Below are 22,277 nucleotides of genomic sequence, written 5' to 3'. Positions count from 1 at the left end.
GGGGGCCCCAGACCCCAGGTTGAGAACCAATTTGCTCAAAAGCAAAACCCAAAAGACAGTTTATTGGCTTAAATCCTTTATTTTCTTTTGTTTTATAAACAGATACCTTTTTGTGGGTGTTGACGATGAGCTGGGCCCACTTCTCAGCAGGCCTGGCTGAGGTGATCTCTCTGTCTGGGATGTAGGAGGGGACGAGAGTGAGCAGGCGGTCCTGCAGCATCTCCCAACCATAGTCCACATAGTACTGCTGAGAGGCCAGCTCTGCAAGGTCCTCCTCCTGATAGACACAGACAGAGAGAGAGAGAGAGAGAGAGAGACACAAAACTAATTTAGAACTGGGCACTCAGCGAGGTTATTATAGTTTTGCATCTTCCATTTGTTTGGTTTTTAAAGAGGGTTAATTTGCTAGTTGTTGTTTTTTTATGTATCTTTTTTATATGTATTAGTCAGTGTCAAGATTCAACAAAGTCAGAAATAGCACTTCTATAAGCTCACAACACAGCATGTGCTAAGACTAGAAACTAAGCACGATTGTATTCTATGATTTTAGTTCCTTTTTGTTTGTTTTACAAATACGCAAAACCATTTCAGTTATCGTTTTGTTTCTTTTTTCTCTCTTTTTTTTAAGCCTCTGTTGTTGTTGTTTTTCTTTTGTTAACTAAAATGTGTTTCCAATTCTAGTTTTAGTTTTTTCATTAGCTTTAGTTAACTGTAATAAGTTACCTGGCTCTAAGCGGGAAATCTCTGCCAGGCAAAAAAAAAACACACTCCTCCTCCACCCTCTCCGCAGCACCATGGACATACATTGCTTACCTTTTCACAGCGGTACTCTCCAAACTTGACCCCTCGGACAACCTGCTGGTAAACGAGGTTGGTGGCCACAGAGTCCTCGGCAGGGCTGTGCCATGGTGTGAAGATCTCCTTCCTGAAGAACAGCCTCCAGGGGGCGTTCCTCTCCTGGGCGCCCTGTTCCTTGGCATACTGCTCACACTGGGACACGGCGTCCATCACGTGGTCACTGCCGCTGCCCAGCGACGACACCTGGCACAGGGCAGATGTTACATGCATTACTTTATTAAAAAAAAATCTTTGTTTATTATGTTTTTTTCTGTAGGTTAAAGGGATAGTTCCCCCCCCAAAAGTAATCTATCGATTACTCACCCCATGGAGCCTTGAATTCATGGATTTATTTTCTTTATTTTTTGGCATTCCTAAGCCAATAATTTGATGACCGGCGGAGTTTCCGGTTGAAGACTCAAAGAGTCTCCTTTGAGTCTCCAACCAGAGACATTAGCGTCTTTCCGCCGGTCATCAAATTATTGGCTTAGGAATGCGACAAAAACTAAAAACATTCCACGAATTCAAGGCTTCGTGGGGTGTGTAATTGATAATACAAGCTTTTTGGGGTGAACTATCCCTTAAAGCAGAGGTCTTCAACAGGGGGTCCGCGACCCCTAGGGGGTCCGCGGAGGTACTGCAGGGGGTCCGCGAAATTGTTGTTTGATTAAACAATATTTTTGTTTGAAAAAAAACAAACGTTTTTTTTCCTTTTTTTCCCCCAAAATGTCAAATTGTCTTTAAACATAACATGAATCCATAGCAAACAGATACATGGAGGCACAATGCACATTAACATGGTATGTTTATACATATTTTGTAGAGAATTTTTATTTTGCACACCTACTGGGGCAGGTGCGTATAGGAGCAGGCAATATAAAACACAATTGTATACATAAATATACAATATATGTGGCAGCCCTCCCTACCCTACGAGGTAGGGGGTCCCTGCTCCATCTCCCCATCAGTTTGGGGGTCCCTGGCCAGAAAAGGTTGAAGACCCCTGCCTTAAAGACCTGAGGCAGATTCTACAAATGCCAAGGACTCTGAAATTGATACATATTTATATTTAACCTATCACTGTCTGAAATCATTGCATATGAGTGAGAAAAATCCCTTATTTCTATGGGTAGACTAGATAGGTAGGCATCTTTGTGGAAGGCTGTGTGACAATAAGGGAAGTGTGGAACATGCGCTGCACGGTCAACTGGAATTGGATTTTAGGCACTATAGCCGAGAGGACTACAAGAGTGGCATTGATAATATTCAATTAAAATATTCAACACATTTACATAAAACCACAGCTTTTTTCACGCATGGGCTATCTGATCCCACACAGTGGTGGGGCATCAGTTGTCACAAAGAGATCTTATGAGAAAGAAAGAATGCCACCACACACTCTGCCAAGTTTATTTAATATTTAGTATTAACCTAAATCAGATTAGACATGGTTTTTGAGCAGTCCTACACTGTAACGGTACACCCATTTCACACTGGGTCACATACAGCATGTGTACAACACGACACAGACAATAATGTGAAATGCATTTCTTATGCTTAATTTATTGTTTGCTGCGGTGTCAAATGCCAAAAATAGCCGAGCTACAAGCAACAAAAGTTGCATTGCAACATGAATGTATAGATCCGGCTTCATACCTTGTCAAACAGGGCGATGTATAGAGAGAATCCAAAGCGGTCACGGAGGCTGATCTTGTCTGCCAGAGCATTGCAAAGTTCACTGGCTGTAGTGGCAGAGTCTGTCAGGAGGGTCTTGGTGGTACCGTCCATAAACGTCACAGGTAACATGATGGGCTTCTTAGACTTAGTAGCCTGGCAAAGAAAATCAAAGAAAATCAAATCTGTGAAGGAAATATTTTGATACGTTTTACAGTAAGATGATTCTTGGGCCTAGCATGTTTTGTATTTGTTATAATAAAAAATAGTTTACTGTTTTATAGAGCACTGTTACAAGGAACTGGACACAGGAACTGAATAGACTGCTTGCTTTTGTAGATTTTAAATAACAGACATTGTTCTATTTAAAAGACGTCCACAAGTGTAAAGTACATATGAAAATAATTGATCTGTACTCATTCATTTGTAATGCCTAATGTTTGCTTGTGAATTTGGACTTGACGACTAGCTCATATATTATTAATGGACGGTGTGTGTCTGGACAGTACAATCCTCAATGTAAATTTAGTCCATTTGTGTACAAATGTAAACAAATGGACGGACCCTTATGGGTCCATTTGGTTGCTTTTGTACACTCTCAGAGTTAAATTCTAGATTTCATTCCATGCATGTGCTTTTGTTCTGTACCTGCAGCTCCAGCCAGGATGGAGGCTGGGTCCTTGTGCGGTTGACAAATGTCCTCCTCAACCTCTCCTCGCAGAATGGAGCATAGCCTGGTGGACCACTGTGCATGAATGTCCGTAAATACTGGTGAAAGATTGAACAAGTTGACAGAGAGAGAGAGAGAGAGAGAGAGAGAGAGAGAGAGAGAGAGAGAGAGAGAGAGAGATGTTAGGTCAAACAAGGCATCTTCCTTGAAAAAGAAAAAAAACAACAACGTGCCACTTTCAATTGCTAACTCAAATAAAAGTTTGCTACACAGCATCAAGTTGTATCCCTGCCAATGTTCAGAAGGAGAGCAAACGTAAAGAATCTGAAAATGAGAAATGCTCTGTGTTTGTATGCTGGATTTCTCCAAGGATTTATAGATTATACCAAATGTCATAACAGTTGCTGCACAAAATATGGTGCCTCGCTAGGGAGGCATGCCTCACACTTTAAGAACCCCTGTGTGGATAAGGACCGTTTCTATATCTAATGGTTGGTTGGTGCTACCATCATACTGAATGATGCATAGGTGTAGATTATGAAGACAAACATGATAAATAATATGATTTGAGTGCATTGCCCATTTGAGATGAGTTATGGTACTTACCTTGACAAACTTTTCAGAGGGTGCAAAACAGCCCACACAGAGTGAGAGCAGGATCCAGCCACGGGCATGGCTGCTCTTGGATGGATTCTGAGTGAGCTGCTTACAGATCTGACAGTAGATCTCATCCCTGTGAGAAACAGACAGATCACAAGCAGACAACAGTATAATACACCACATCAATCAAGTACTAAGGATAAGAACAGGCCCTTTGCAGCAACAGTAGCGGAAATACCACTGTAACACTTGTTACCTTGAGATGATTGAACCTAATAACACTGAGAATGGATGGGCAGATTATCATGACACTTGGTGGGAGTAGGCTGCCGCTGCCCTGAATAAATAGTTAACCACTTTAGTAGCCTGGCTCCAGCCCCTGAATCGCTAGCCACGGCCAATTAAAAAAAAGTGAATAATGGAGTGAAACGAAATGAAAATTCTGGCTGAGTGTCAGGCTACCACTTTAGCTCTATTTCCAAAATTGTGAAAATACTGTAGCCAATCTACAAGCTCACAACGTGGCGCATCACGATGGTTGAGAGTTTTTTTTAAATATTCATCTGTAAGGACATGCCCAAAACAGGGACCCCAGGTTGAAAGCAGGTTAACTTTTGGTTTGAAAAGGTCACGGTCACAAACAAGGTCAAAGCCCATGGCAACTGATGGGCGTAATGTCATGACATTTTGTTGGAATGTTCAGTCTGCTGACTTGAATAAATGAGTATGTTTACGGTCAAAAAGGTCAAGGTCACCATCAAGGTCAAGGTCAAAAATGCATAGACGGTCATATCCGGGAATGGACAAATGTAGAACATGAGATGTACAGTAGGTGAGCGCGGGGTTTAATTGCACTTGACATTTGGTATCTGGTGTATGTACCGTATGGATGATTGGCTACTACAGTAAGGAGAAGAGGGAGGGAAACACAACTAAAGGAAAACACAGGAGGGGAGGCTCCGTCAAATGGCATGCTTAACCAGCGAGGGAAGAGAGGTTAAAACGTTACACCTCGGTAGGGCATAGTTCACCTGAGGGCAGGCCTTAGGATTCCATTGCCGATGATGAAATGGAGCTTCTCCAGGTTGGAGGTGGGCCGCTCCTCCAGCATGCTGTTCCCCTTAAGACCGTAGTCCACCTCTGTCAGCCGTCTAGTGACCTAAGGCACCATGAGAGAGAGACAAACAGAGGCAAACGGAGCATTAACTGAAATGCTCAGCAAGAGGTGAGTGTCTAATCATTGTAGTTAAGAAGAATCTGTTATGGCAATCTAAGACGGTGAAGACAGTTTGAGAGTGCTGCTGTGCAAGTCTCACCTCCTCCGCGATCTTGGACTTCCTCTTGAGAGTGAGGGACACTAGCTTGTGTCTGACACTGTTCCTCTTCTGGTTGTCTATGGCAGTGTTCTGTAGACAGACAGAATCACAGGAATGTGGTGTCCCATTTTGGAGCAAAACAAACACACAAAGAACAACAGTCCCCTAGAAAAACATTCACTCGTCTCTTACCTCCTCTTCGACCTGCAGCTCTTGCAGCTCTCTCCTGTAGGTCCTCTTGCCCAGAGTTTCGTAGATTTTGGTCATGACGGGGATCTTCTCACTGCCGTCATTAATGGCAACCTCGTACTTAGGCTCTGGAAGGTCACCCATGAACCTCAGCACTGTGATCCACACAGCTAATGCAGCCTGGAGGGGGGAGAGGTGCAGTATTTAGAGATTTTAGAGTAGGATGAATCTGAAACCCTTTTAAGATGCCTCCAAATCCAAATTCCATCTATTTTGCTGTGATTTACATTCGTGTAATATGTTGGAGGCTCTGGATAAGGAAGGCTTCAGAGTAAGGTTCAAAGGTGCAACTCACAAGCTGGTCTCCCTCATCTTCGTGGAAAAGCAGGGGCTGTTTCAGGGGTCTTCGGATATAGGTGCACGTGGACACCCCCTGGAAGTAGGTGGCAGAAAACTTGGAGAAGGTGTACTCTGAGAGATCCTCATCTTCCTCTTCAGGCAAAGGTCGAGCCTCGTTCGCTACGTCCTCCTCTGGCTCCTCACGTGCAATCTCCAGGTCCTGATTGGCCACCAAATATGTCAGTCCAATAGAAACAATCTTCAAAATGTTATCATTTGTTCAACCAAAAAATCAAGACGTAATTTACATTTTAAATGACATCTTGAGTCTTGGTTGAACAAACCACAGTTTAAACCCATTAAAACCGGGAAAGCATTTTAGATTTTAGCTATATAGGAACAGAAAACTGTTCCTAACTGGATTTAGAACAGTGGTTCTCAAAAATAGTAGATAATAGTAGATATACAAGTTCACAGTGTGTCACTTCGTGCCGCGCTGCAAGCTTGTACATCTGCTATTTTTGAACATTTTAGAAAAATCGTGAAAGTGTTCTTCTTCTCTTCTGGGGGTCCCTGGCACAAAACATTTTCAGATGGGTGTCCGCGGCCAAATACATATCTCTTCTTTCTTTGGCCTCAGGTCTTAATGAGTTAAATGTTTAAACTAAAGTGGGCATCACCACCTCCCCAGTCCCTCACCTCAAACCCAGCCGGGGCTTGTCCCTCCTGGTTGGGGAGCGGCCCTGTGGTCCCCAGGAAGCCGAACATGCGGTCCACCATGTCCGAGTGGTCCACGGGCTGCTCCTTCTCCCGCTCCATCTGCTCCAACAGCTCCTTCTTCCTCTGGGTCTCCTGCTTCTCCTCCCTCTCCCTCTCCTCCTGCTGCAGGGCCAGCTGGACCAGGCGCTCCTGGTGCTTCCTCTCGGCCTCGGCCTTGGCCCGCCGCGCCGTCATCTGGTTCCTCAGCTGCTCCTCCTCCGTCAGCCGCTGGTGCTCGGCCTCCAGGCGGCGCTGGCACTGTCGGGGACGGACGGGTGGGCGGGGAAAGATTTAAGAGAGTGTAGTTGAGAGTGTAGAGAGTCATAGAGGTAGGGCTGTCACGATTAAACATTTAAGTTGGAGATTCATTGGCACATAAATAATTGTGATTAACAATTTAATTGTGTTTTTGGTATTGAACATTGGAACATAATAAAACTTAATTTCTATTTGCCTTTTAGACTTCATAATAAAAGATTGCTTAAATATACAAAGACATATTTGGTAATTGTATACTTTCAAAAAAAATTACAATAGCAGGAATAGCTGATCTAGAGCTTACAACGCGTTGTAAGCTCTGGATCAGCTATTTTGCTATTTTTGGAAAATGTTTGAAAATGTATGAGCATTTTTCAACATGGAAACGATTATGACGATTATACAAAATAATTGTGATTATCTTAAATAATTGCGATTAGGCGATTATGTAATAATTGTGACAGGCCATAGAGGTGGGATGGGGGTTAGATAGAGAGAGAGAGGGGGCAGGGTTTCCCTGCTCCCTCTCTCTCTATCTAAGTATTGATAGTATTGATTTCCCGCTGAGAGAAAATGTCCTTACGTGTGAAAAGGTACAATGTTCATCGCAAGTATGAATGATGCTGACTAAAGCAACAGTAAGGCTCTGGGGCTTGTTTTAAGAGTGTTTTGCGCAACAATTTAGTTCTTGAAAAATATGAAAATATTCTGGCCTGATCTTTTCAGGGAAGCCGTAATGATTTGAAAGAAGGTGAGTGACACATTAAGCCTTTAGGTTTCCCTTGATGTCAGCCAAGTTAAATCCATGGAAAATCACAGACTATTTTCCCTTTCCCTGATCTCCCTCATCTGCCTTTAACACCAATAACTCTCTGTGCAACACCAGTGGGTGAAAAGAAAAATCAATGACATGGGCACAGGCCTTTATTAACATTATAGTACACAGTACCCCCTGACAACGGGTACTGCACTATAGCAATAGTAAATACAGTAATGAGTGTTTACCTCTGCCCTGAGCCTCTGGCACTGGCGCCTGGCGATCATGCCTCTGGTGTAGGCCTGGATGGACAACACAGCACGGCGATGACGCCAAAATGTCTGCCGCACGAGGAAACCACGGCAACGGGCCTGGATGAGAGAGATACGCAGCCGGGCGACCTGGTACATCTTGTACAGCTTCCTTGACCTGACGAGGGCCTGGAGGCGCAAGAAGCCCACCTGCATCTGGAGAGGAGAGGAGAGGAGAGGAAACATATCGTAGCTGTCGGGCAGAAACCTCCTATCTCCATATTCTAACTTTTTGTGTTTCTTTCGTATATTAACGCCCTACTTGATCATACTACAGCGTCACACAAAAGCATCAAAAGTAGCAGATCTATAACCTCGAAACGTGGCGCAAAGCGACGCGTTTTGAGCTTTTAGATTTGCTACTTTTGATTTTGAATCTTGAAAAGTAACAGTTTTGGTTTCCACCCGAAAGAGATATCATACAATGTTAAAGATTGTTTACAGTCACCTCTATGTATACTATCATGGAAGGCAAAGAGCTCATGAGTTTTGAAAAAATGAAAAACACATATAATCTAACCAGTCAAGATTTTTTTAGATATCTACAAATACAGGGATCTTATTCAGGTATTTATCCAGGCCTATAAAAAAGAGTCCAAAAGAACAGTGTCTAAATTATATAAGGGCCTGGTATCAGCCAGAACTAACTCCACAGAGTATATTAAAACTAAATGGGAAAAAGAGTTGGAGATCAATATTACTACAGATGAATGGGAAAATATGTGTAAAACACAATATACGACCACTAACTCAAGAATGTGGAGGGAGTTCTGCTGGAAGAATTTAACCCGTTTTTTTATAACACCTAAAATTAAATCAAAGCAACTGAAAACAGATCAACCATGCTGGAGACAGTGTGGCCACATGGAAGCGGGCCACGCTCACATATTCTGGAAGTGTCCCAAAATTCAAAAATATTGGCGAGATATCCACGCCACCATAGAGACTGTTCTTGGTTTTGAGATACCTCAGACTTGTACCTTGTTGTTGTTGGGAAATATTCCTGAAGATTTCTTGACACCTGACAAATATTTAATCAAAATCTTTCTAGCAGCAAGCAAGAAAGCGATCACACGTCGCTGGTATCAACAGGATTCCCCAACCAAAGACAATTGGATGGACATAATAAGGGAAATATACAATATGGAAAAACTGACTTTCATACTCAGACTACAAGAGGACAAATCACACAAATACTGGGAAAAGTGGTCATCTCTTTTTCAGCCCATGGACAATGTATAACCAATAAGTAATAGAAAAATAACGAAAAATTGTAGACTGCAGCCTAATCGTTTTTTTGTTGTTTTCTTTCTTGTTGTTTTTGTACCATCTTTTTATTTTATTTTATTGTTAATGTTACTGTGTTTTTATCCCCCCCACTTTTTACGTTCTGTCTTGTATTCATGTATGTGTATTTGTCTTTTGAAAATCTTTTGTTCCAATAAAAATTGAGTTAAAAAAAAAAAAGATTGTTTACAGTACAAAGTAGCTCAAGGAAATACAAAATCACATTTTGAAGGCAGAACAGATACTGTATATAAAATGAGTTCACATGCTAAACATTTCAAAATTCTGCTACATGGATTTCATCAACAGATGACACTTTCTACATGACACCTGCCAGCCAATTAGAAGAGTGTATTTTCTGAGGCCATGATATAAACTCCTCTGTCTTCACTGTATACAAATAATGTGTTTCCAAGGAAACATGAAACCAACGTGGTGAGGTTTATGGAGGAGAACCTTTAATGGACACTAAACTTACGGTGTGATAGTTCTTCCTGCATCGATAACCCCTCCACATGTTCTGAATGAGAGTCACAGCCCTCCTTAGTCGGAGGTAGTGTGTCCTGGACAGCAGTTGGTGACACACACACACACACACACACACACACACACACACACACACACACACACACACACACACACACACACACACACACACACACACACACACACACACACACACACACACACACACACACACACACAATTTAAGTTAAGTAAGTTCTTAGTAATTAGTACATTATAAAGTATTATCTATGATTACGTCTAATTTGATTGAAAGGTAGCTGCAGACAGACTAAGAGAAGCACAGTAGACGTTAACTTAAGACCTCTCCTTGTTTGTCTGTTCCTCACCTCTCCCTGAGTCCTCGTACTGCCTTCTGGATGAGGATGACCTTGTCAGTAATGGCCTTGTCCCTCTCTATCTCCAGCTGCATGTCATGGTGATCCTGACGAGAGACACAGGTACAGTACACATCATGTCAACACTCTCATGTATAATTTATACTCTGTCGCATGATGGCATCGCTCACCGGAAATACCAGATCTACAAGCACACACAAGATCACTTGTAGATTTTCGGTGGGCGACACCCTCGTAACACAAAGTATAAGGCTATAAGCTCGGTTCAGAGGAGGTTTGGTTTCCCAAAGGTCCAGGGTCTTGGGACCATTTATTGCTCATATTGTGCAACTTAACGGAGTAGAAAAAGTAAAAATATAAATGAACTTTAACCATTTTGCCATTATTTTGTAATTCTTCTAGTATTTATTTCTCTTTAAATGTTTTGTATTCCTTATGTAAAGCCAATTTAATTGCTTTAGTGTATGAAATATGTTATAGAAATAAACTTTCCTTGCCTTTGCTTTGTTCAAATTGATCAAATAACTGTCAATCTATTGCCATGCAACAATCAATATATAGCCAACCGATCTACAGTCTCTAGCCTATATAATGTCATTACCATTAAACACAGGACTAATTCTCAGTTTCCCAAGCTATTCTCAACATTCTTATGGACCTCCTCCAGATTTCCGTACATCTGTGCAATTACACAAACCTTAGTTTAGGAATAGCAACACTAACCTTGAGGAAAATCTTGGTCTTGCCAATCTGCCAGTCATCATGTTTCCCCAGCCTGGCCAAGACTATCCGCTGACAAGTACCTCTTAGATCCTCCTGGTAGTAGAATAATAATCAAACACAACAAGTAACAAGAATGATCAAGAATCTGCAACATCAAGTCAAGTATGTTTCCTAGAAGGTATTTGCTTTGGAATGGCCGCATCAGGTGCTGCTCACCTGTATATGGGCGGGTGCCACCCCAGGCACGAAGACGCGGTAGCGGTCAACAAACTCTCCGAAAGTGTAGCGGATGGGATATCCTGCACGCCGTATCCTGATGGTCTCCATCATGCCAGAGTAACGTAGCTGACGAACACATAGCTCCCTGTCAAACAACTACACAGAGAGAGAGACACACGCACACGCACGCACACGCACGCACACGCACACGCACACACAGTTCTAAAGGATAGTATATACTGTAGTGCACTATAATGGTGTTTGGCTAATATAAGCTACAGTGCTACTCTACACAGACACACACATACACAAGGCACTCACCAATGGTTTCTTGAACTCGTTTGGTTTTATGCAGCGAACAAAGAATGGCTGACACACACTGAGTGTCCTCATCAGCATCTCCAGGGAGCGCTTGAACTGGCTGCTCAGTGTAGGAGAACGCTTCCTAGTCTCAACACCCTGAACGCACGCACGCACATGCACACACACAACACACACGCACACACCATATGTTATCACGTGTACATGCACCCAGTCAAACAGAACCATAGGGGACAGCCGACTACATTTCAACAAGGTTCAAGGTGTTTTCTTGTCTCACGCACGTCGTACTACAGTCACTGGTGGAAATTCTTGGAACTATAGCAAAACTCGACAATTATACAACTTAATTGTGTAGGAATTGTATCATAATTTTGTCTTATGTGCATACAAACTATTGTTTTTAAATGATGGCTTACAGTACAACACAATTGCCAGTCGTTTACTATCATAAAGCAGCTGGGGAGGTAGGCCACTGGTTCTCAACATACAGTAGGGTACAGGAACCCCCAAGGGTCCTTGGGGCGGTTCCAGGGCGTCCCCAGTTAAAAGATTGATAGTTTTGGTACCAAATGGGCCCTTATGTGGGTTTGAAACTCCAACAGTGTCCAACTGTATCCAAATCAACATTTACAGGTCCATGTGGTTCCATTTATACTCTCAGATTTAAATAAACACTGAGGACTTTAGAGTGTAGATTGGGGCCCCATAGAGAGATTAAAAAACAAAAACATATTAAATGGGGGTCTGTGGCGTAATGCATATCAAACTGGGGATTCTTGAAATTAAAAAGGTTTAGCTTTAAACAATGCATAGTACATCCATGTGCTTTAAAGAAGGTGTTGGACCAAAGTTGTGTAGTCTTATACAGTAGCTAAACAACGTCCTTCTGACTTTACAGATGTTAAGATACAGATCAGCAGATACAGTAGGTAATTATATAATTATCACCGTTATTAATACTGTACACAGCAACACGACTTGAAAAGTCAACACAAAAGATACAAAACAACATGACACAGTAGTAAAAATAAAAAAGCATTTCATTCCGAGCCCGTTTTGCCAGGATGCGAGTTTCAAATTGAATACAAATCGTTTTCCCTCAGTACATCAAAAGACAACACAAAAGAACTGAAATGTAATTGCTGTCCTATTCTGCTAGTACAAAATCTATCCAGAATAATTTACGGCCAGTAAATTGTCTCAGGAAAACTACGGCATATTGCAGAGGAACAAAGGTGCAGGACCGAGGAAGGGGATGCTTCAGCTTTTTTAAGATGAAGCAATTGTATTAAACACTGAAGTAAAGCACACACAGGGATGGACGGTGACAGCTAGATGACACATTTCTATAAGCTTTGTTTACCTTGAAAGTAGGGGTGCTGGGCTGCTGATAGCCACACAGAAACTGAAGGCATGTGAGAAGAGAGGAGATTGAGAGTAGGGGAGCGCTGTTAGTAAACCTGATCCCATGTTCAGACAGAGATTAGCTTCTCTGCCAGAGAAGCTAATGGGAGTTTAAAGCAACCAGTCACAATATTACTAGAGACAGCGACCCTGGAAGGTGCACATTGAACAGGTCACAAAACATATTGTTGTGCCAATATTACTCCACCTCCACAACAGCAAAGAACAGTGACTGACTGACAGACTTGTACAGGCACCGCACTCCCTCGAGTCCTTGTCGATGCCCAAGCCGAGTTTGAAGTCAGTCGTCCCATACAGTATATGCACATGACCACTGTATGTGCACAGCAGTCGGATCTGTGGCTCTGGACAACCAGATATCCATATATGCCTATTTATGGGTGTATGGGGTTTGTTTATGTGTTTGGCAGAGAGCATGGCACCACCTTTGTCTAAACAATATTTGAACGTCATCTTTCTCAGTTTCACTACTGAAACAGTAGCACTCTTTGCTTCTCTGGGGAAGAATATATCTCAAGGTGAACTGTGAAAATGTCAAGTTCCCAGTGGACTTGTTCTCACCATAGCAACATCAGCCTGGAAGATCTGTTTAATGAACCTGTTCTTTGAGGAATGCACCAGCTGGATGATGTCGGTGTGGAGACTGTCTCTGTTCTTCTCCAGGAAGCCTGGACACAGAGGGGAAATACAAAAAGACATACAGGATTGACCAATTAACATTATAAAAATAGTTTTGCCTTGGCTGCTGACCTGACCTTGGGACTGACTGGTCATGGTCGCTATTTCATACTTTGTTTTAAACAATATTTTTGACATTATCCATACAACCATTCCTGAAAGACTACATACTGTAATATATTCATTCATATATTCAAATAGGTGATAGATGTATATTCATATTTATCATTTTATATTGTACTGTAAATTTTGATTTATTGAGACTAAATAATGTACAGGGACCCAGTGCAGATATCTACGGCCAATATCTAAGCTCAATATTTTATCTTTTTCTTTATTCTCATTTATCTTGGTTCTCGACTCTTACTCTTACTGTACCAGTACCTCTCCTGTGTTTCATTCTCACTGCTGTTACTGCTTTGACACCTGACTTTCCATCCGGGGATCAATAAAGGTTTATCCTGTTTTATGTGGTATACTATAATGCAACAACATACAGTACTAAAGGGAAATGGTACCTCTGGCCTCGTAGTGCACCACCCCAGCAAAGTGCTGGATACCAAACTGGGTCTCGTAGTTATGCTTTGGTGGGATGTAGTTGGTGTTGAGCTTGTGCTGAGAGTTGAGCTTGTATAACATGGTGGAATCGGTTCCCTGGAAACAACAAACACAGTGATCATTAATCTACTGAATATTGATTTCAGTAGATTAATATAAATGTCATAAACACTAATAATATCCCATTAAAACCGGGAAAGCATCTGTGTAATTTTAGATTTTAACTATATATACCGTAATTTTCGCACTATAAGCCGCACCTGAATATAAGCCGCAGCAGCAAAATTGAATGATTTGTACATATATAAGCCGCACTGGACTATAAGCCGCGGGTGTAAAATCCATAGATTTAGGAGGTCCCCTAGTGGCCGTTCAAAAAAATCCATAGATAAGCCGCACCGTTATATAAGCCGCAGGGTCGAAAAATGGGAAAGCTTATAGTCCGAAGTTTACGGTATATATACTGTATAGCACATCGGTTCTTTATACTTTGGCTATTACAAAATAGCAGATATACAAGCTCATAGCGCGTCACTTTGTGCCGTGCTATGAGCTTGAAGATCTGCTATTTTTGAAAAATCTTGAACATTTTTGCAACTCTTTGAATGTTTATATTTTTCAAAGCGACATTTTTTTGCTCAAACCTTTGCTTGTGGAGGTCCCTGGAACAAAATATTTTTAGATGGGGTCCGCGGCCAAATACATACAGTACATATCATTTTGGGTGTTGACATGTTTGAGCACCACTGATATAGCAACATGTTTTTCAGAAAACTGTTTGGATTTAAGAGCTGGCGAGAACTTCTGGGAACTTAGACCTGAGGCCGATTCTAAAATTCTAAAAACGCCTTCTAAATCCTGACCTAAGTTTTCTGAAAAATCTTTAAAAAGATTTTAATTAAAAGATTTCGACAACAAAAAAATGTTGCTATATAAATATAGCAAAAGCTAATGTTACACAAAGGTGTTCCTGGATTTAAAGGTATAACAACATATAGGTGTTCCAGGTCTAAATGGGTTAAAGGGACAAATGGAAATGTTGGAGTCAGAGGTTTTGTGTGGATCTCCTGCTGAACACTACAGTACCTTAGGGAACTTGCTCTCCTCATCAATGAGGGATATGATGTTCATGGGTTTGTTGGCGATCATGTCCAGAGCCTCTTGGTTGTCAGTGAATTCGATGTGCTGCCAGTTGATGTCCTCCAGGTTGTACTCCTCCTGTTCCAGCTTGAAGACGTGACGCACAAAGAACTGCTGCAGGTTCTCGTTGGCAAAGTTGATGCACAGTTGCTCAAAACTTTGCGGAGAGACAGACGGAACGACGGCATGAAACAATTACATTAGTACAATCCTCTGAATACCTTACAATGCTATCCATAGAGGGTATTTTGGAAATCTGGAGATGTGTCACTTAAAGAAGCTAATGCCTACATTTTCAAATAATCAATATGTACTTTTTAATAACACAGCTCAACCCCCAACTGACTGACATCAAAGGACTCCCTGCCTTTCCACATCCATTCAAAATTCACATGTCACTGTTATCGTGGCTAAAGGGATAGTTCACCCCCAAAATGTCATTTTTTCTATCGATTACCGGTAGTCACCCCATGGAGACTTGAATTCATGGCTTTATTAATTTTTTGTCGCATTCCTAAGCCAATAATTTGATGACCGGCAGCGGTTCCGGTAGGAGATACAAGGAGTCTCCTTTGCCTCTCCTACCGGAACCGCTGCCTACCGTGAATAAAACAAAACAACAACAATAAAACGCTGGCACTGGTGAGTACATTATGAGATTAAATCTGCTATTTTCAGCTAAAGCTTTCCCCACAATACCGATGCTGGGGTTTAAGTGGTTAAAACGCAAACCTATAATTGCTGCTGTCCTAAATCAACAGGCAGTACTGACCTGTTGACAGTGAAGTTCTCAAAGCCAAAGATGTCCAGCAGGCCAATAGACTGACGTATCACACTACTCTCGCAGGATGGTGGCCTGTATATGGCTCCATTGATCTTCTCCACGATCCAAACAAACAACCTGCCGTAGATCCCCTAGGAGATTAAAGTGAAAGTGGATAAGAACCCGAGACAAATCCTGTCTCTGACCCTCTGGCCCTGAGAGGTCAGATATCGTGTTGTGGTGTAGGAGCCAAAGGTTCACCTTGACAAAGGCGTCCCTGACATCAAGGCCCTGTCTGACACTCAGAGGTGTAACGACGCTCTCTCCTCGCGTGATCAGGGTGCGCTTGGTCAGACACACCATTACGTCTTTAGGCTCCACCTACAGCGCAGCATCAACAAAATCATTGGAAATTAGGAAAACACAAGAAAATGTAATGCACAAACACATACAGTAATGCCACACATTCACACAGTAAACATAAAACACTAAAGCAGCATTTATACTTATAGTTTGCGCGTTGGTGTTGCACACCCAAAAAAGCAGATCAGCGCACAAAGTATACATTTGGTGGGAAAGAAAACTGTTACCAGAAAAGGGATACAGTTGATAGAGAAATAAAGAGACCTTTATCCACAAACACACATACAGAACAGATATTAGATTGAGCCCCCACCTCCAAGAGAGAAGCTGCAGCTGCAAGATCAGGGGATCTGACCACCACGCAGGCATCCAGGTTGGCATACGTACGAGCTGAGGAGTGAGAGATCACATTATGGTCATTTCCATCAAATGTATTATGACACAGACAGGACCGTACCGGTATCAGTTACCTCTTAATACTGAACCCCAGCAATATAACCAAATCAACCACTTGGACATATTATTTTACTAACACCATAAGACTTACTGTACCTTAATAGCTTTTTAAAAGATTCATACGACCATCAATAAAATATTGTATTAGTATTATAAGTAAGTATTGTATACTTCAGTTCACAGTATGGCTTACTGTACATAAACAGACCCTTTTTACTTCCAGGTGTATTTGAAATGATCAGAAAATGACCAGAAGAATGCTAAAATATGGAACCTTTAAACTTCATTTGGACGTAACATGAGCTGAGCAAATGATGATGAAGTGTATTTTCTGCATCATTTGGTGGTTCCAGTTTCGAACACAGGACAATTGTTGTCCATGGGCACTGCTGGGGAAATCATTTTAGTTCACCCTGCACCCCCTTTTTTTTTCTTTTTTTCCAGATCACATCTCTGCTCATTATTAAATCCTGCTGTGTTTTTGCAACATGCATAAACAATTCCACAAAGGCTAGATATAACACAGGCGCTGCTTTGGCATGTCCACATGGTGCAACCCACTTTTTAACCACTTAAACCCTACAGTATATACAGTAGTTGACTTGAGTCAGTTGTAATTCTGCCACAGGCTGAGCGATTACAATTAGGTAATGAAAAGCTGCCAGTTTATTAAGGGACTTTGATTAGGCCTCCATGGAGCTTTGGGTTCAAGTGAGAAACCCACTAACCTTTTGGCTCCACAGACCTGTTTACACAATCATGTGCTCTGGATAATCATGTATTTCCCTAATTTGGGTTCCTGATGTTCTTGATATTATTTTGTGTGTGAACAGTACTATTACCGTCACCACAATTTCTACAATCAACATCAACACCATCATTATCACTGCAATCAATATCACCACAATCCGTTCTATAATCAACACCACCACAATCCGTTCTATAATCAACACCACCACAATCAGTTCTATAATCAACACCACCACAATCAGTTCTATAATCAACGCCACCACAATCAGTTCTATAATCAACACCACCACAATCAGTTCTATAATCAATACCAGCACAATCAGACCTATAATCAATACCAGCACAATCAGATCTATAATCAATACCATCACAATCAGATCTATAATCAGTATCATCACCATCATCATCAATACAATCACACACCACCAGTAAATTGACAAGCTGAACCGTCCTCAGTTGAAGCTTGTTCAGTGTTAAGCATTGCAGCCATAGAGGTCACTTTGATATTGAGGAATGCTATGCCGTATTGCCACAGAGGAATTATCAATCACATGTTCAGAAAAAAACAATTTCTTTGAAACCATAAATAGGTTATTACTGGAGATGCATAGCGGTGACTTTGTATACAGTACAAAGGTGGAATGCCCTCCTCGCCTGAGAGCACCACAGTCGGTTGATTCTTTTAAGAGAGAGGACTAAAGACCTACTGTACCTTTTACCAAAGTATTTTTTAGCTACACTGGTTTTACCTCTAGGCTTTATGCACTTAGATCTTTTATAGTGGTGTGATGAGTTTTTATGCAAATGCTTGTTGAATCACATTGAGATTTACACAAAATGTAAAGTGTGTTATAAATCAAATCCATTATTATTATTATTATATGAAATCATGCCTAGCCAAGCTACAGTCCCTTAACAGTTCACTGTTTGCCCTGGGCAATCACTGTTGAACCATCATTAAATAAAATGTTAATAATGTTATTTCCTTGCATCATATGATTCCAATTACAAAACATGTGTCCAAATGTTTAGGAATTAGTATTCTTCACTTGAAAAAAAAAAACAGAACTGAACTGTACAGGCCTAACATTCCATGCCAAGGACCCCCAAATAGCGATAGCATCTGGCTATTGTTTGATAAAAATTTAAAAATACATAATTGAAAATTGCCCAAACCTGTGCCCAAAATATGGACACAGGTTGGAAGTGGTTAAACTGGCATAATAATGTTATGAACTGAATTTGAATTTAAATACAATTTTGTATGATTATTTTTGTTTAGCCTTTGAAAATCACTGGACTGTTAACTCACCCTCAAAGCGGAGGTTGCCCATTTGCAAGATGGCAGCCAGCAGCTTGGATATTTCCCAGTTTTCTATCTCAGTGAACATAAGGACCTTCATGGCAGACTGGATGCTGGAGTAGTCACTCAGATCATCCCGGCCATCACAGCGTGTACAGTTACCCTGAGTGACACGCACGCGCGCACACACACACACACACACACACACACACACACACACACACACACACACACACACACACACACACACACACACACACACACACACACACACACACACACACACACACACACACACACACACACACACAGTTTAACAATGTATTTATGTTCACACAAGGGAGAGCATACAAAGACACAAATATGATAGTAAAAGTACATAGAGCACCTACATAGAGTACATTCACAAACTCATGGATATGTCCTCATGATACAACACGCATGTCACTCAGCACTCCATAGGCACAAGTAGCGGCGTCTCCGAAAATATATGGCAGTCGCTGATTACAGCAGAGACAGCAAAATACTCTTTGTCAGCCTTTCTGCCTCGTCTTTGGGCATCCCAAGTTGTCGAAACCCTCCAACAACCAGTCCATGGGTATGTCCTAGGCTGGATCACCAGAGGAAACAAAGTTCTTAGTCTTGCACTGCTGCTTGGTGTTAAAACGCTCTCTGTAGTTGTTCTCATGGGCCTGGAAGTCCACCCATTGCTATTCCGACAGTGGACGGACATACCGCTAGAAGGCCGTCGGGTCTATTGCCTATCTTCCCTGTAGCTGTTCACGGAAGGGGCCGTCAGGTAGCGACTGTTGGTAGATTCCACCGATGAATAGTGCCTTCTTGTATGCAAGTTACATAGTCCACAGAAGTTGCAAATGCATCCACTGCACCTACTACTACATTGACGATGGTAGTTACAACGGGTGTGGTTGTTAGATGTTACAAAAACGACAGTGGCGTTCACCGGCGCTTCTGTGCATCCGTACCGCCATTCTCGCCTCACACACACACACACATACATACATACATGAATTATTGTACACATGCAGTACACGCACATGCACTATTGCAATACCACATAATTACTACAGCAGAGTAGACCTGCCTGAATTCCAGAAGTCTAATACCTTCCTTGGCCAGGGGCCATTTCCTGAGAAACCAGTGTTCGATTCCAGATGGTTACACAACACACTATTTATTGAGCTAATGTAATGTGTCACACACACGCGCACGCGCACGCACACGCACACGCACACGCACACGCACACGCACACGCACACGCACACGCACACGCACACGCACACGCACACGCGCACACACACACACACACCACAGTGAGGTAGGAGTAGTCAGTGGCCAGACCCAGGCACAGCTTGGTCTTCAGCTCTGGGGCCATTCCCTTCAGCATGCAATAGAATATATGGTAGTTCCTTTCATCTGGAGCCTGAAACAAAGAGATTCCATGGAAGGAAGGACAATTAAAATGAGTAAGATGACTAGTTACAGATCATCATCATAACTTTTACTAATCTATACTATTGTTATTAACATGTTGTTGTACTGTTATTAATTTGCCTTGAACAGTAACCCAAATTGTTCAACCAACTAGTCAAATAGATATGCTGAAAGTGACACATTCTCTGGGAGAGAGCACATAGCATAGTGAATTGTGATGATGGTTTAGGCCCATTAGTGTAAGCTATTACCTGTCGACAGACTCGAGATTTCTCCAACAGGTACTGTTCTATCTTGGCTCCTTCAATTGCCCCACGCTTGTTGAAGTGGATGTCAATGTACTTCCCAAAGCGACTGGAGTTGTCATTACGAATGGTCTTGGCATTGCCAAATGCTGGTTGAATGAGAAAAAAGTCTCCACTCAGTGAATAATGGGAAACACATTGGCGCAGAGACTGCAGACAGAGCTGGTTAGTAAGTCCAGTTGTTTCAAACTATTCTTGTTTGACTTCACCATTTGACACTTGTTCTACCGCATGTTAATGGCTATGCAGCTACAGTACATCAAGACCTTAAAATGATAGGCTGGAACTGACATTTTGATAAGTACTGTATGCATCTATTTTTTTAAGTATCTGCATAGACCCTATATAATGTCAAAAGTTTGAAGCTCAATATCTCAAAACCATTCGGACAGATGCAGACAGAACCTTATTCTAAGGTCATGCTTGTCATAAACATAAGCCACAAAAAGAAGGAATATAGCATAGCTGTGGGTTGAGTGTGGTGTATTGGTCTGACCTTCCAGGATGGGGTTGGCTTCCAGGACTTGCTGTTCTATCCAGGAGTGTTGTCCACTGATGGCTGCTAGGAACTGGAGTATTAGCTTGGTACTTTCCGTCTTCCCTGCTCCAGACTCACCACTGTCACACAGAACAGTCACAGATATACCTACTGTACTGTAGGGCTCTCCACACATGCATAATGTATATTTGGGGGGTTTTCTGCCTTTATTTTGGATAGTACAGCGAAGATAGGACAGGAAACAGGAAGAGATACACGCGGACTTTGGGATTGACACGCAATAAAGGCTGTCGGGCATTAGAGCCTATGGGCCCTATCTTGCGCGCCTTACCACTTATCCCTAAACTTACGTTTATTTGCAAAATTTTTTACTATTTTGAAAAACAAAATAGTTCAGCGATATAAAAATAGTAAAATATGGCTAATACGTTTAGGGATAAAGGTCCTTACACACCGGGGCGATTTTATTCATGCGAATAATACGTTTTTTTTAAAAACCTTATAAAGTCAATGCAAGCTTACATGGAGCGAAAAAGCGAAAAAGCGAAGCGAAAAGGCGTCTTTTAATTATTCGGAACGAGTCCGAATTTTGCGTATATTCGCATATTCGCCGGTGTCTAACCGCCTTAAGGGGTAAGGTGGCACACAAGATAGGGCCCTATATGTGCATAATGCATACACACATGCATAATATTGCACAGACACACAATCACTGGAGGACATACTTTACCTGATAATACAGCATTGATCCTTCATATTTCTCTTCATGTTGAAGTAGCAATTGTCTGCTATGGCAAATATGTGTGGTGGCAACTCCCCAATCTTCTTATTGGTGTAGAGTCGGATCTGGTCTGCTGTGTAGATAGGTAACAGCTGGTAGGGATTGACAGCCACCAGGATAGAGCCTGTGTATGTCTGCATGGATTAAAGATCAGAGGAATTTTGCACAAATGATGTTGTATAGTTTGATAGATTATACTGTACATTCCATTAGAAATCAGGTAAAAGGAAGGTCAATTCAAGCCATGTTTAATTGATCAAACTATGATGTATTACAATTTGGAATTTGGAATTTGTCTCGAATCAATATGTCCTACAGCATTCCCTACAAGAATTAGCACAGCTATTTCATTTTGGTTTCAGAGTTGGGTTTCAAATGATCATACTGTTTGTTCACATTGATTGTCAAAGACCACTTCACAAGCTGGAACAAACAATAAGCCCTGAGTATTAGCTATAGCAAAGATTACAGTTAATTAGTGATGAAGAAAGAAGAGCTAGCATTGCAGCAGCTGCTAACAATAATAATATATAATGTTAGGCTTTCGTCTGTGCACGATGTTATGTTAGTATTTTCTTTGTCAAGCCAAGTGATGTCGAGCCGAGTTCTATACTCACCCTTCCACCACAATTAGTCTATATGGAGAGAGGGAGTATGGAGGAAACAATGAGAGCA

General features: G+C 41.7%; 1 protein-coding gene across 1 annotated transcript in view; it reads right to left on the bottom strand.

Annotated features, from left to right (window-relative positions):
- Positions 1-22,277, bottom strand: part of myo7ab (myosin VIIAb) — a gene marked incomplete at both ends in the record, with an annotated part of 38,638 nt that overhangs the window by 13,383 nt on the left and 2,978 nt on the right. Inside the window, 27 exons of the mRNA XM_080434760.1 lie at positions 107-277; positions 814-1,041; positions 2,494-2,667; positions 3,160-3,279; positions 3,788-3,914; positions 4,813-4,940; positions 5,098-5,187; positions 5,290-5,466; positions 5,642-5,845; positions 6,325-6,642; positions 7,648-7,866; positions 9,476-9,560; positions 9,852-9,946; positions 10,584-10,676; positions 10,800-10,958; positions 11,124-11,261; positions 13,113-13,219; positions 13,748-13,883; positions 14,874-15,084; positions 15,700-15,842; positions 15,952-16,071; positions 16,367-16,443; positions 18,572-18,725; positions 19,893-20,006; positions 20,269-20,411; positions 20,819-20,940; positions 21,552-21,736. Of these exons, the coding sequence (XP_080290886.1) occupies positions 107-277; positions 814-1,041; positions 2,494-2,667; positions 3,160-3,279; positions 3,788-3,914; positions 4,813-4,940; positions 5,098-5,187; positions 5,290-5,466; positions 5,642-5,845; positions 6,325-6,642; positions 7,648-7,866; positions 9,476-9,560; positions 9,852-9,946; positions 10,584-10,676; positions 10,800-10,958; positions 11,124-11,261; positions 13,113-13,219; positions 13,748-13,883; positions 14,874-15,084; positions 15,700-15,842; positions 15,952-16,071; positions 16,367-16,443; positions 18,572-18,725; positions 19,893-20,006; positions 20,269-20,411; positions 20,819-20,940; positions 21,552-21,736 (4,038 nt within the window). The remainder of the gene's footprint in view (positions 1-106; positions 278-813; positions 1,042-2,493; positions 2,668-3,159; positions 3,280-3,787; positions 3,915-4,812; positions 4,941-5,097; positions 5,188-5,289; positions 5,467-5,641; positions 5,846-6,324; positions 6,643-7,647; positions 7,867-9,475; positions 9,561-9,851; positions 9,947-10,583; positions 10,677-10,799; positions 10,959-11,123; positions 11,262-13,112; positions 13,220-13,747; positions 13,884-14,873; positions 15,085-15,699; positions 15,843-15,951; positions 16,072-16,366; positions 16,444-18,571; positions 18,726-19,892; positions 20,007-20,268; positions 20,412-20,818; positions 20,941-21,551; positions 21,737-22,277) is intronic.

This window comes from Gymnoscopelus braueri (genome assembly GCF_963280865.1).
Source record: "Gymnoscopelus braueri genome assembly, chromosome: 8".
NCBI lineage: Eukaryota > Metazoa > Chordata > Actinopteri > Myctophiformes > Myctophidae > Gymnoscopelus > Gymnoscopelus braueri.
The sequence above is the reverse complement of the archived record's forward strand: the minus strand, read 5'-3'. Positions and strand labels throughout refer to the sequence as shown.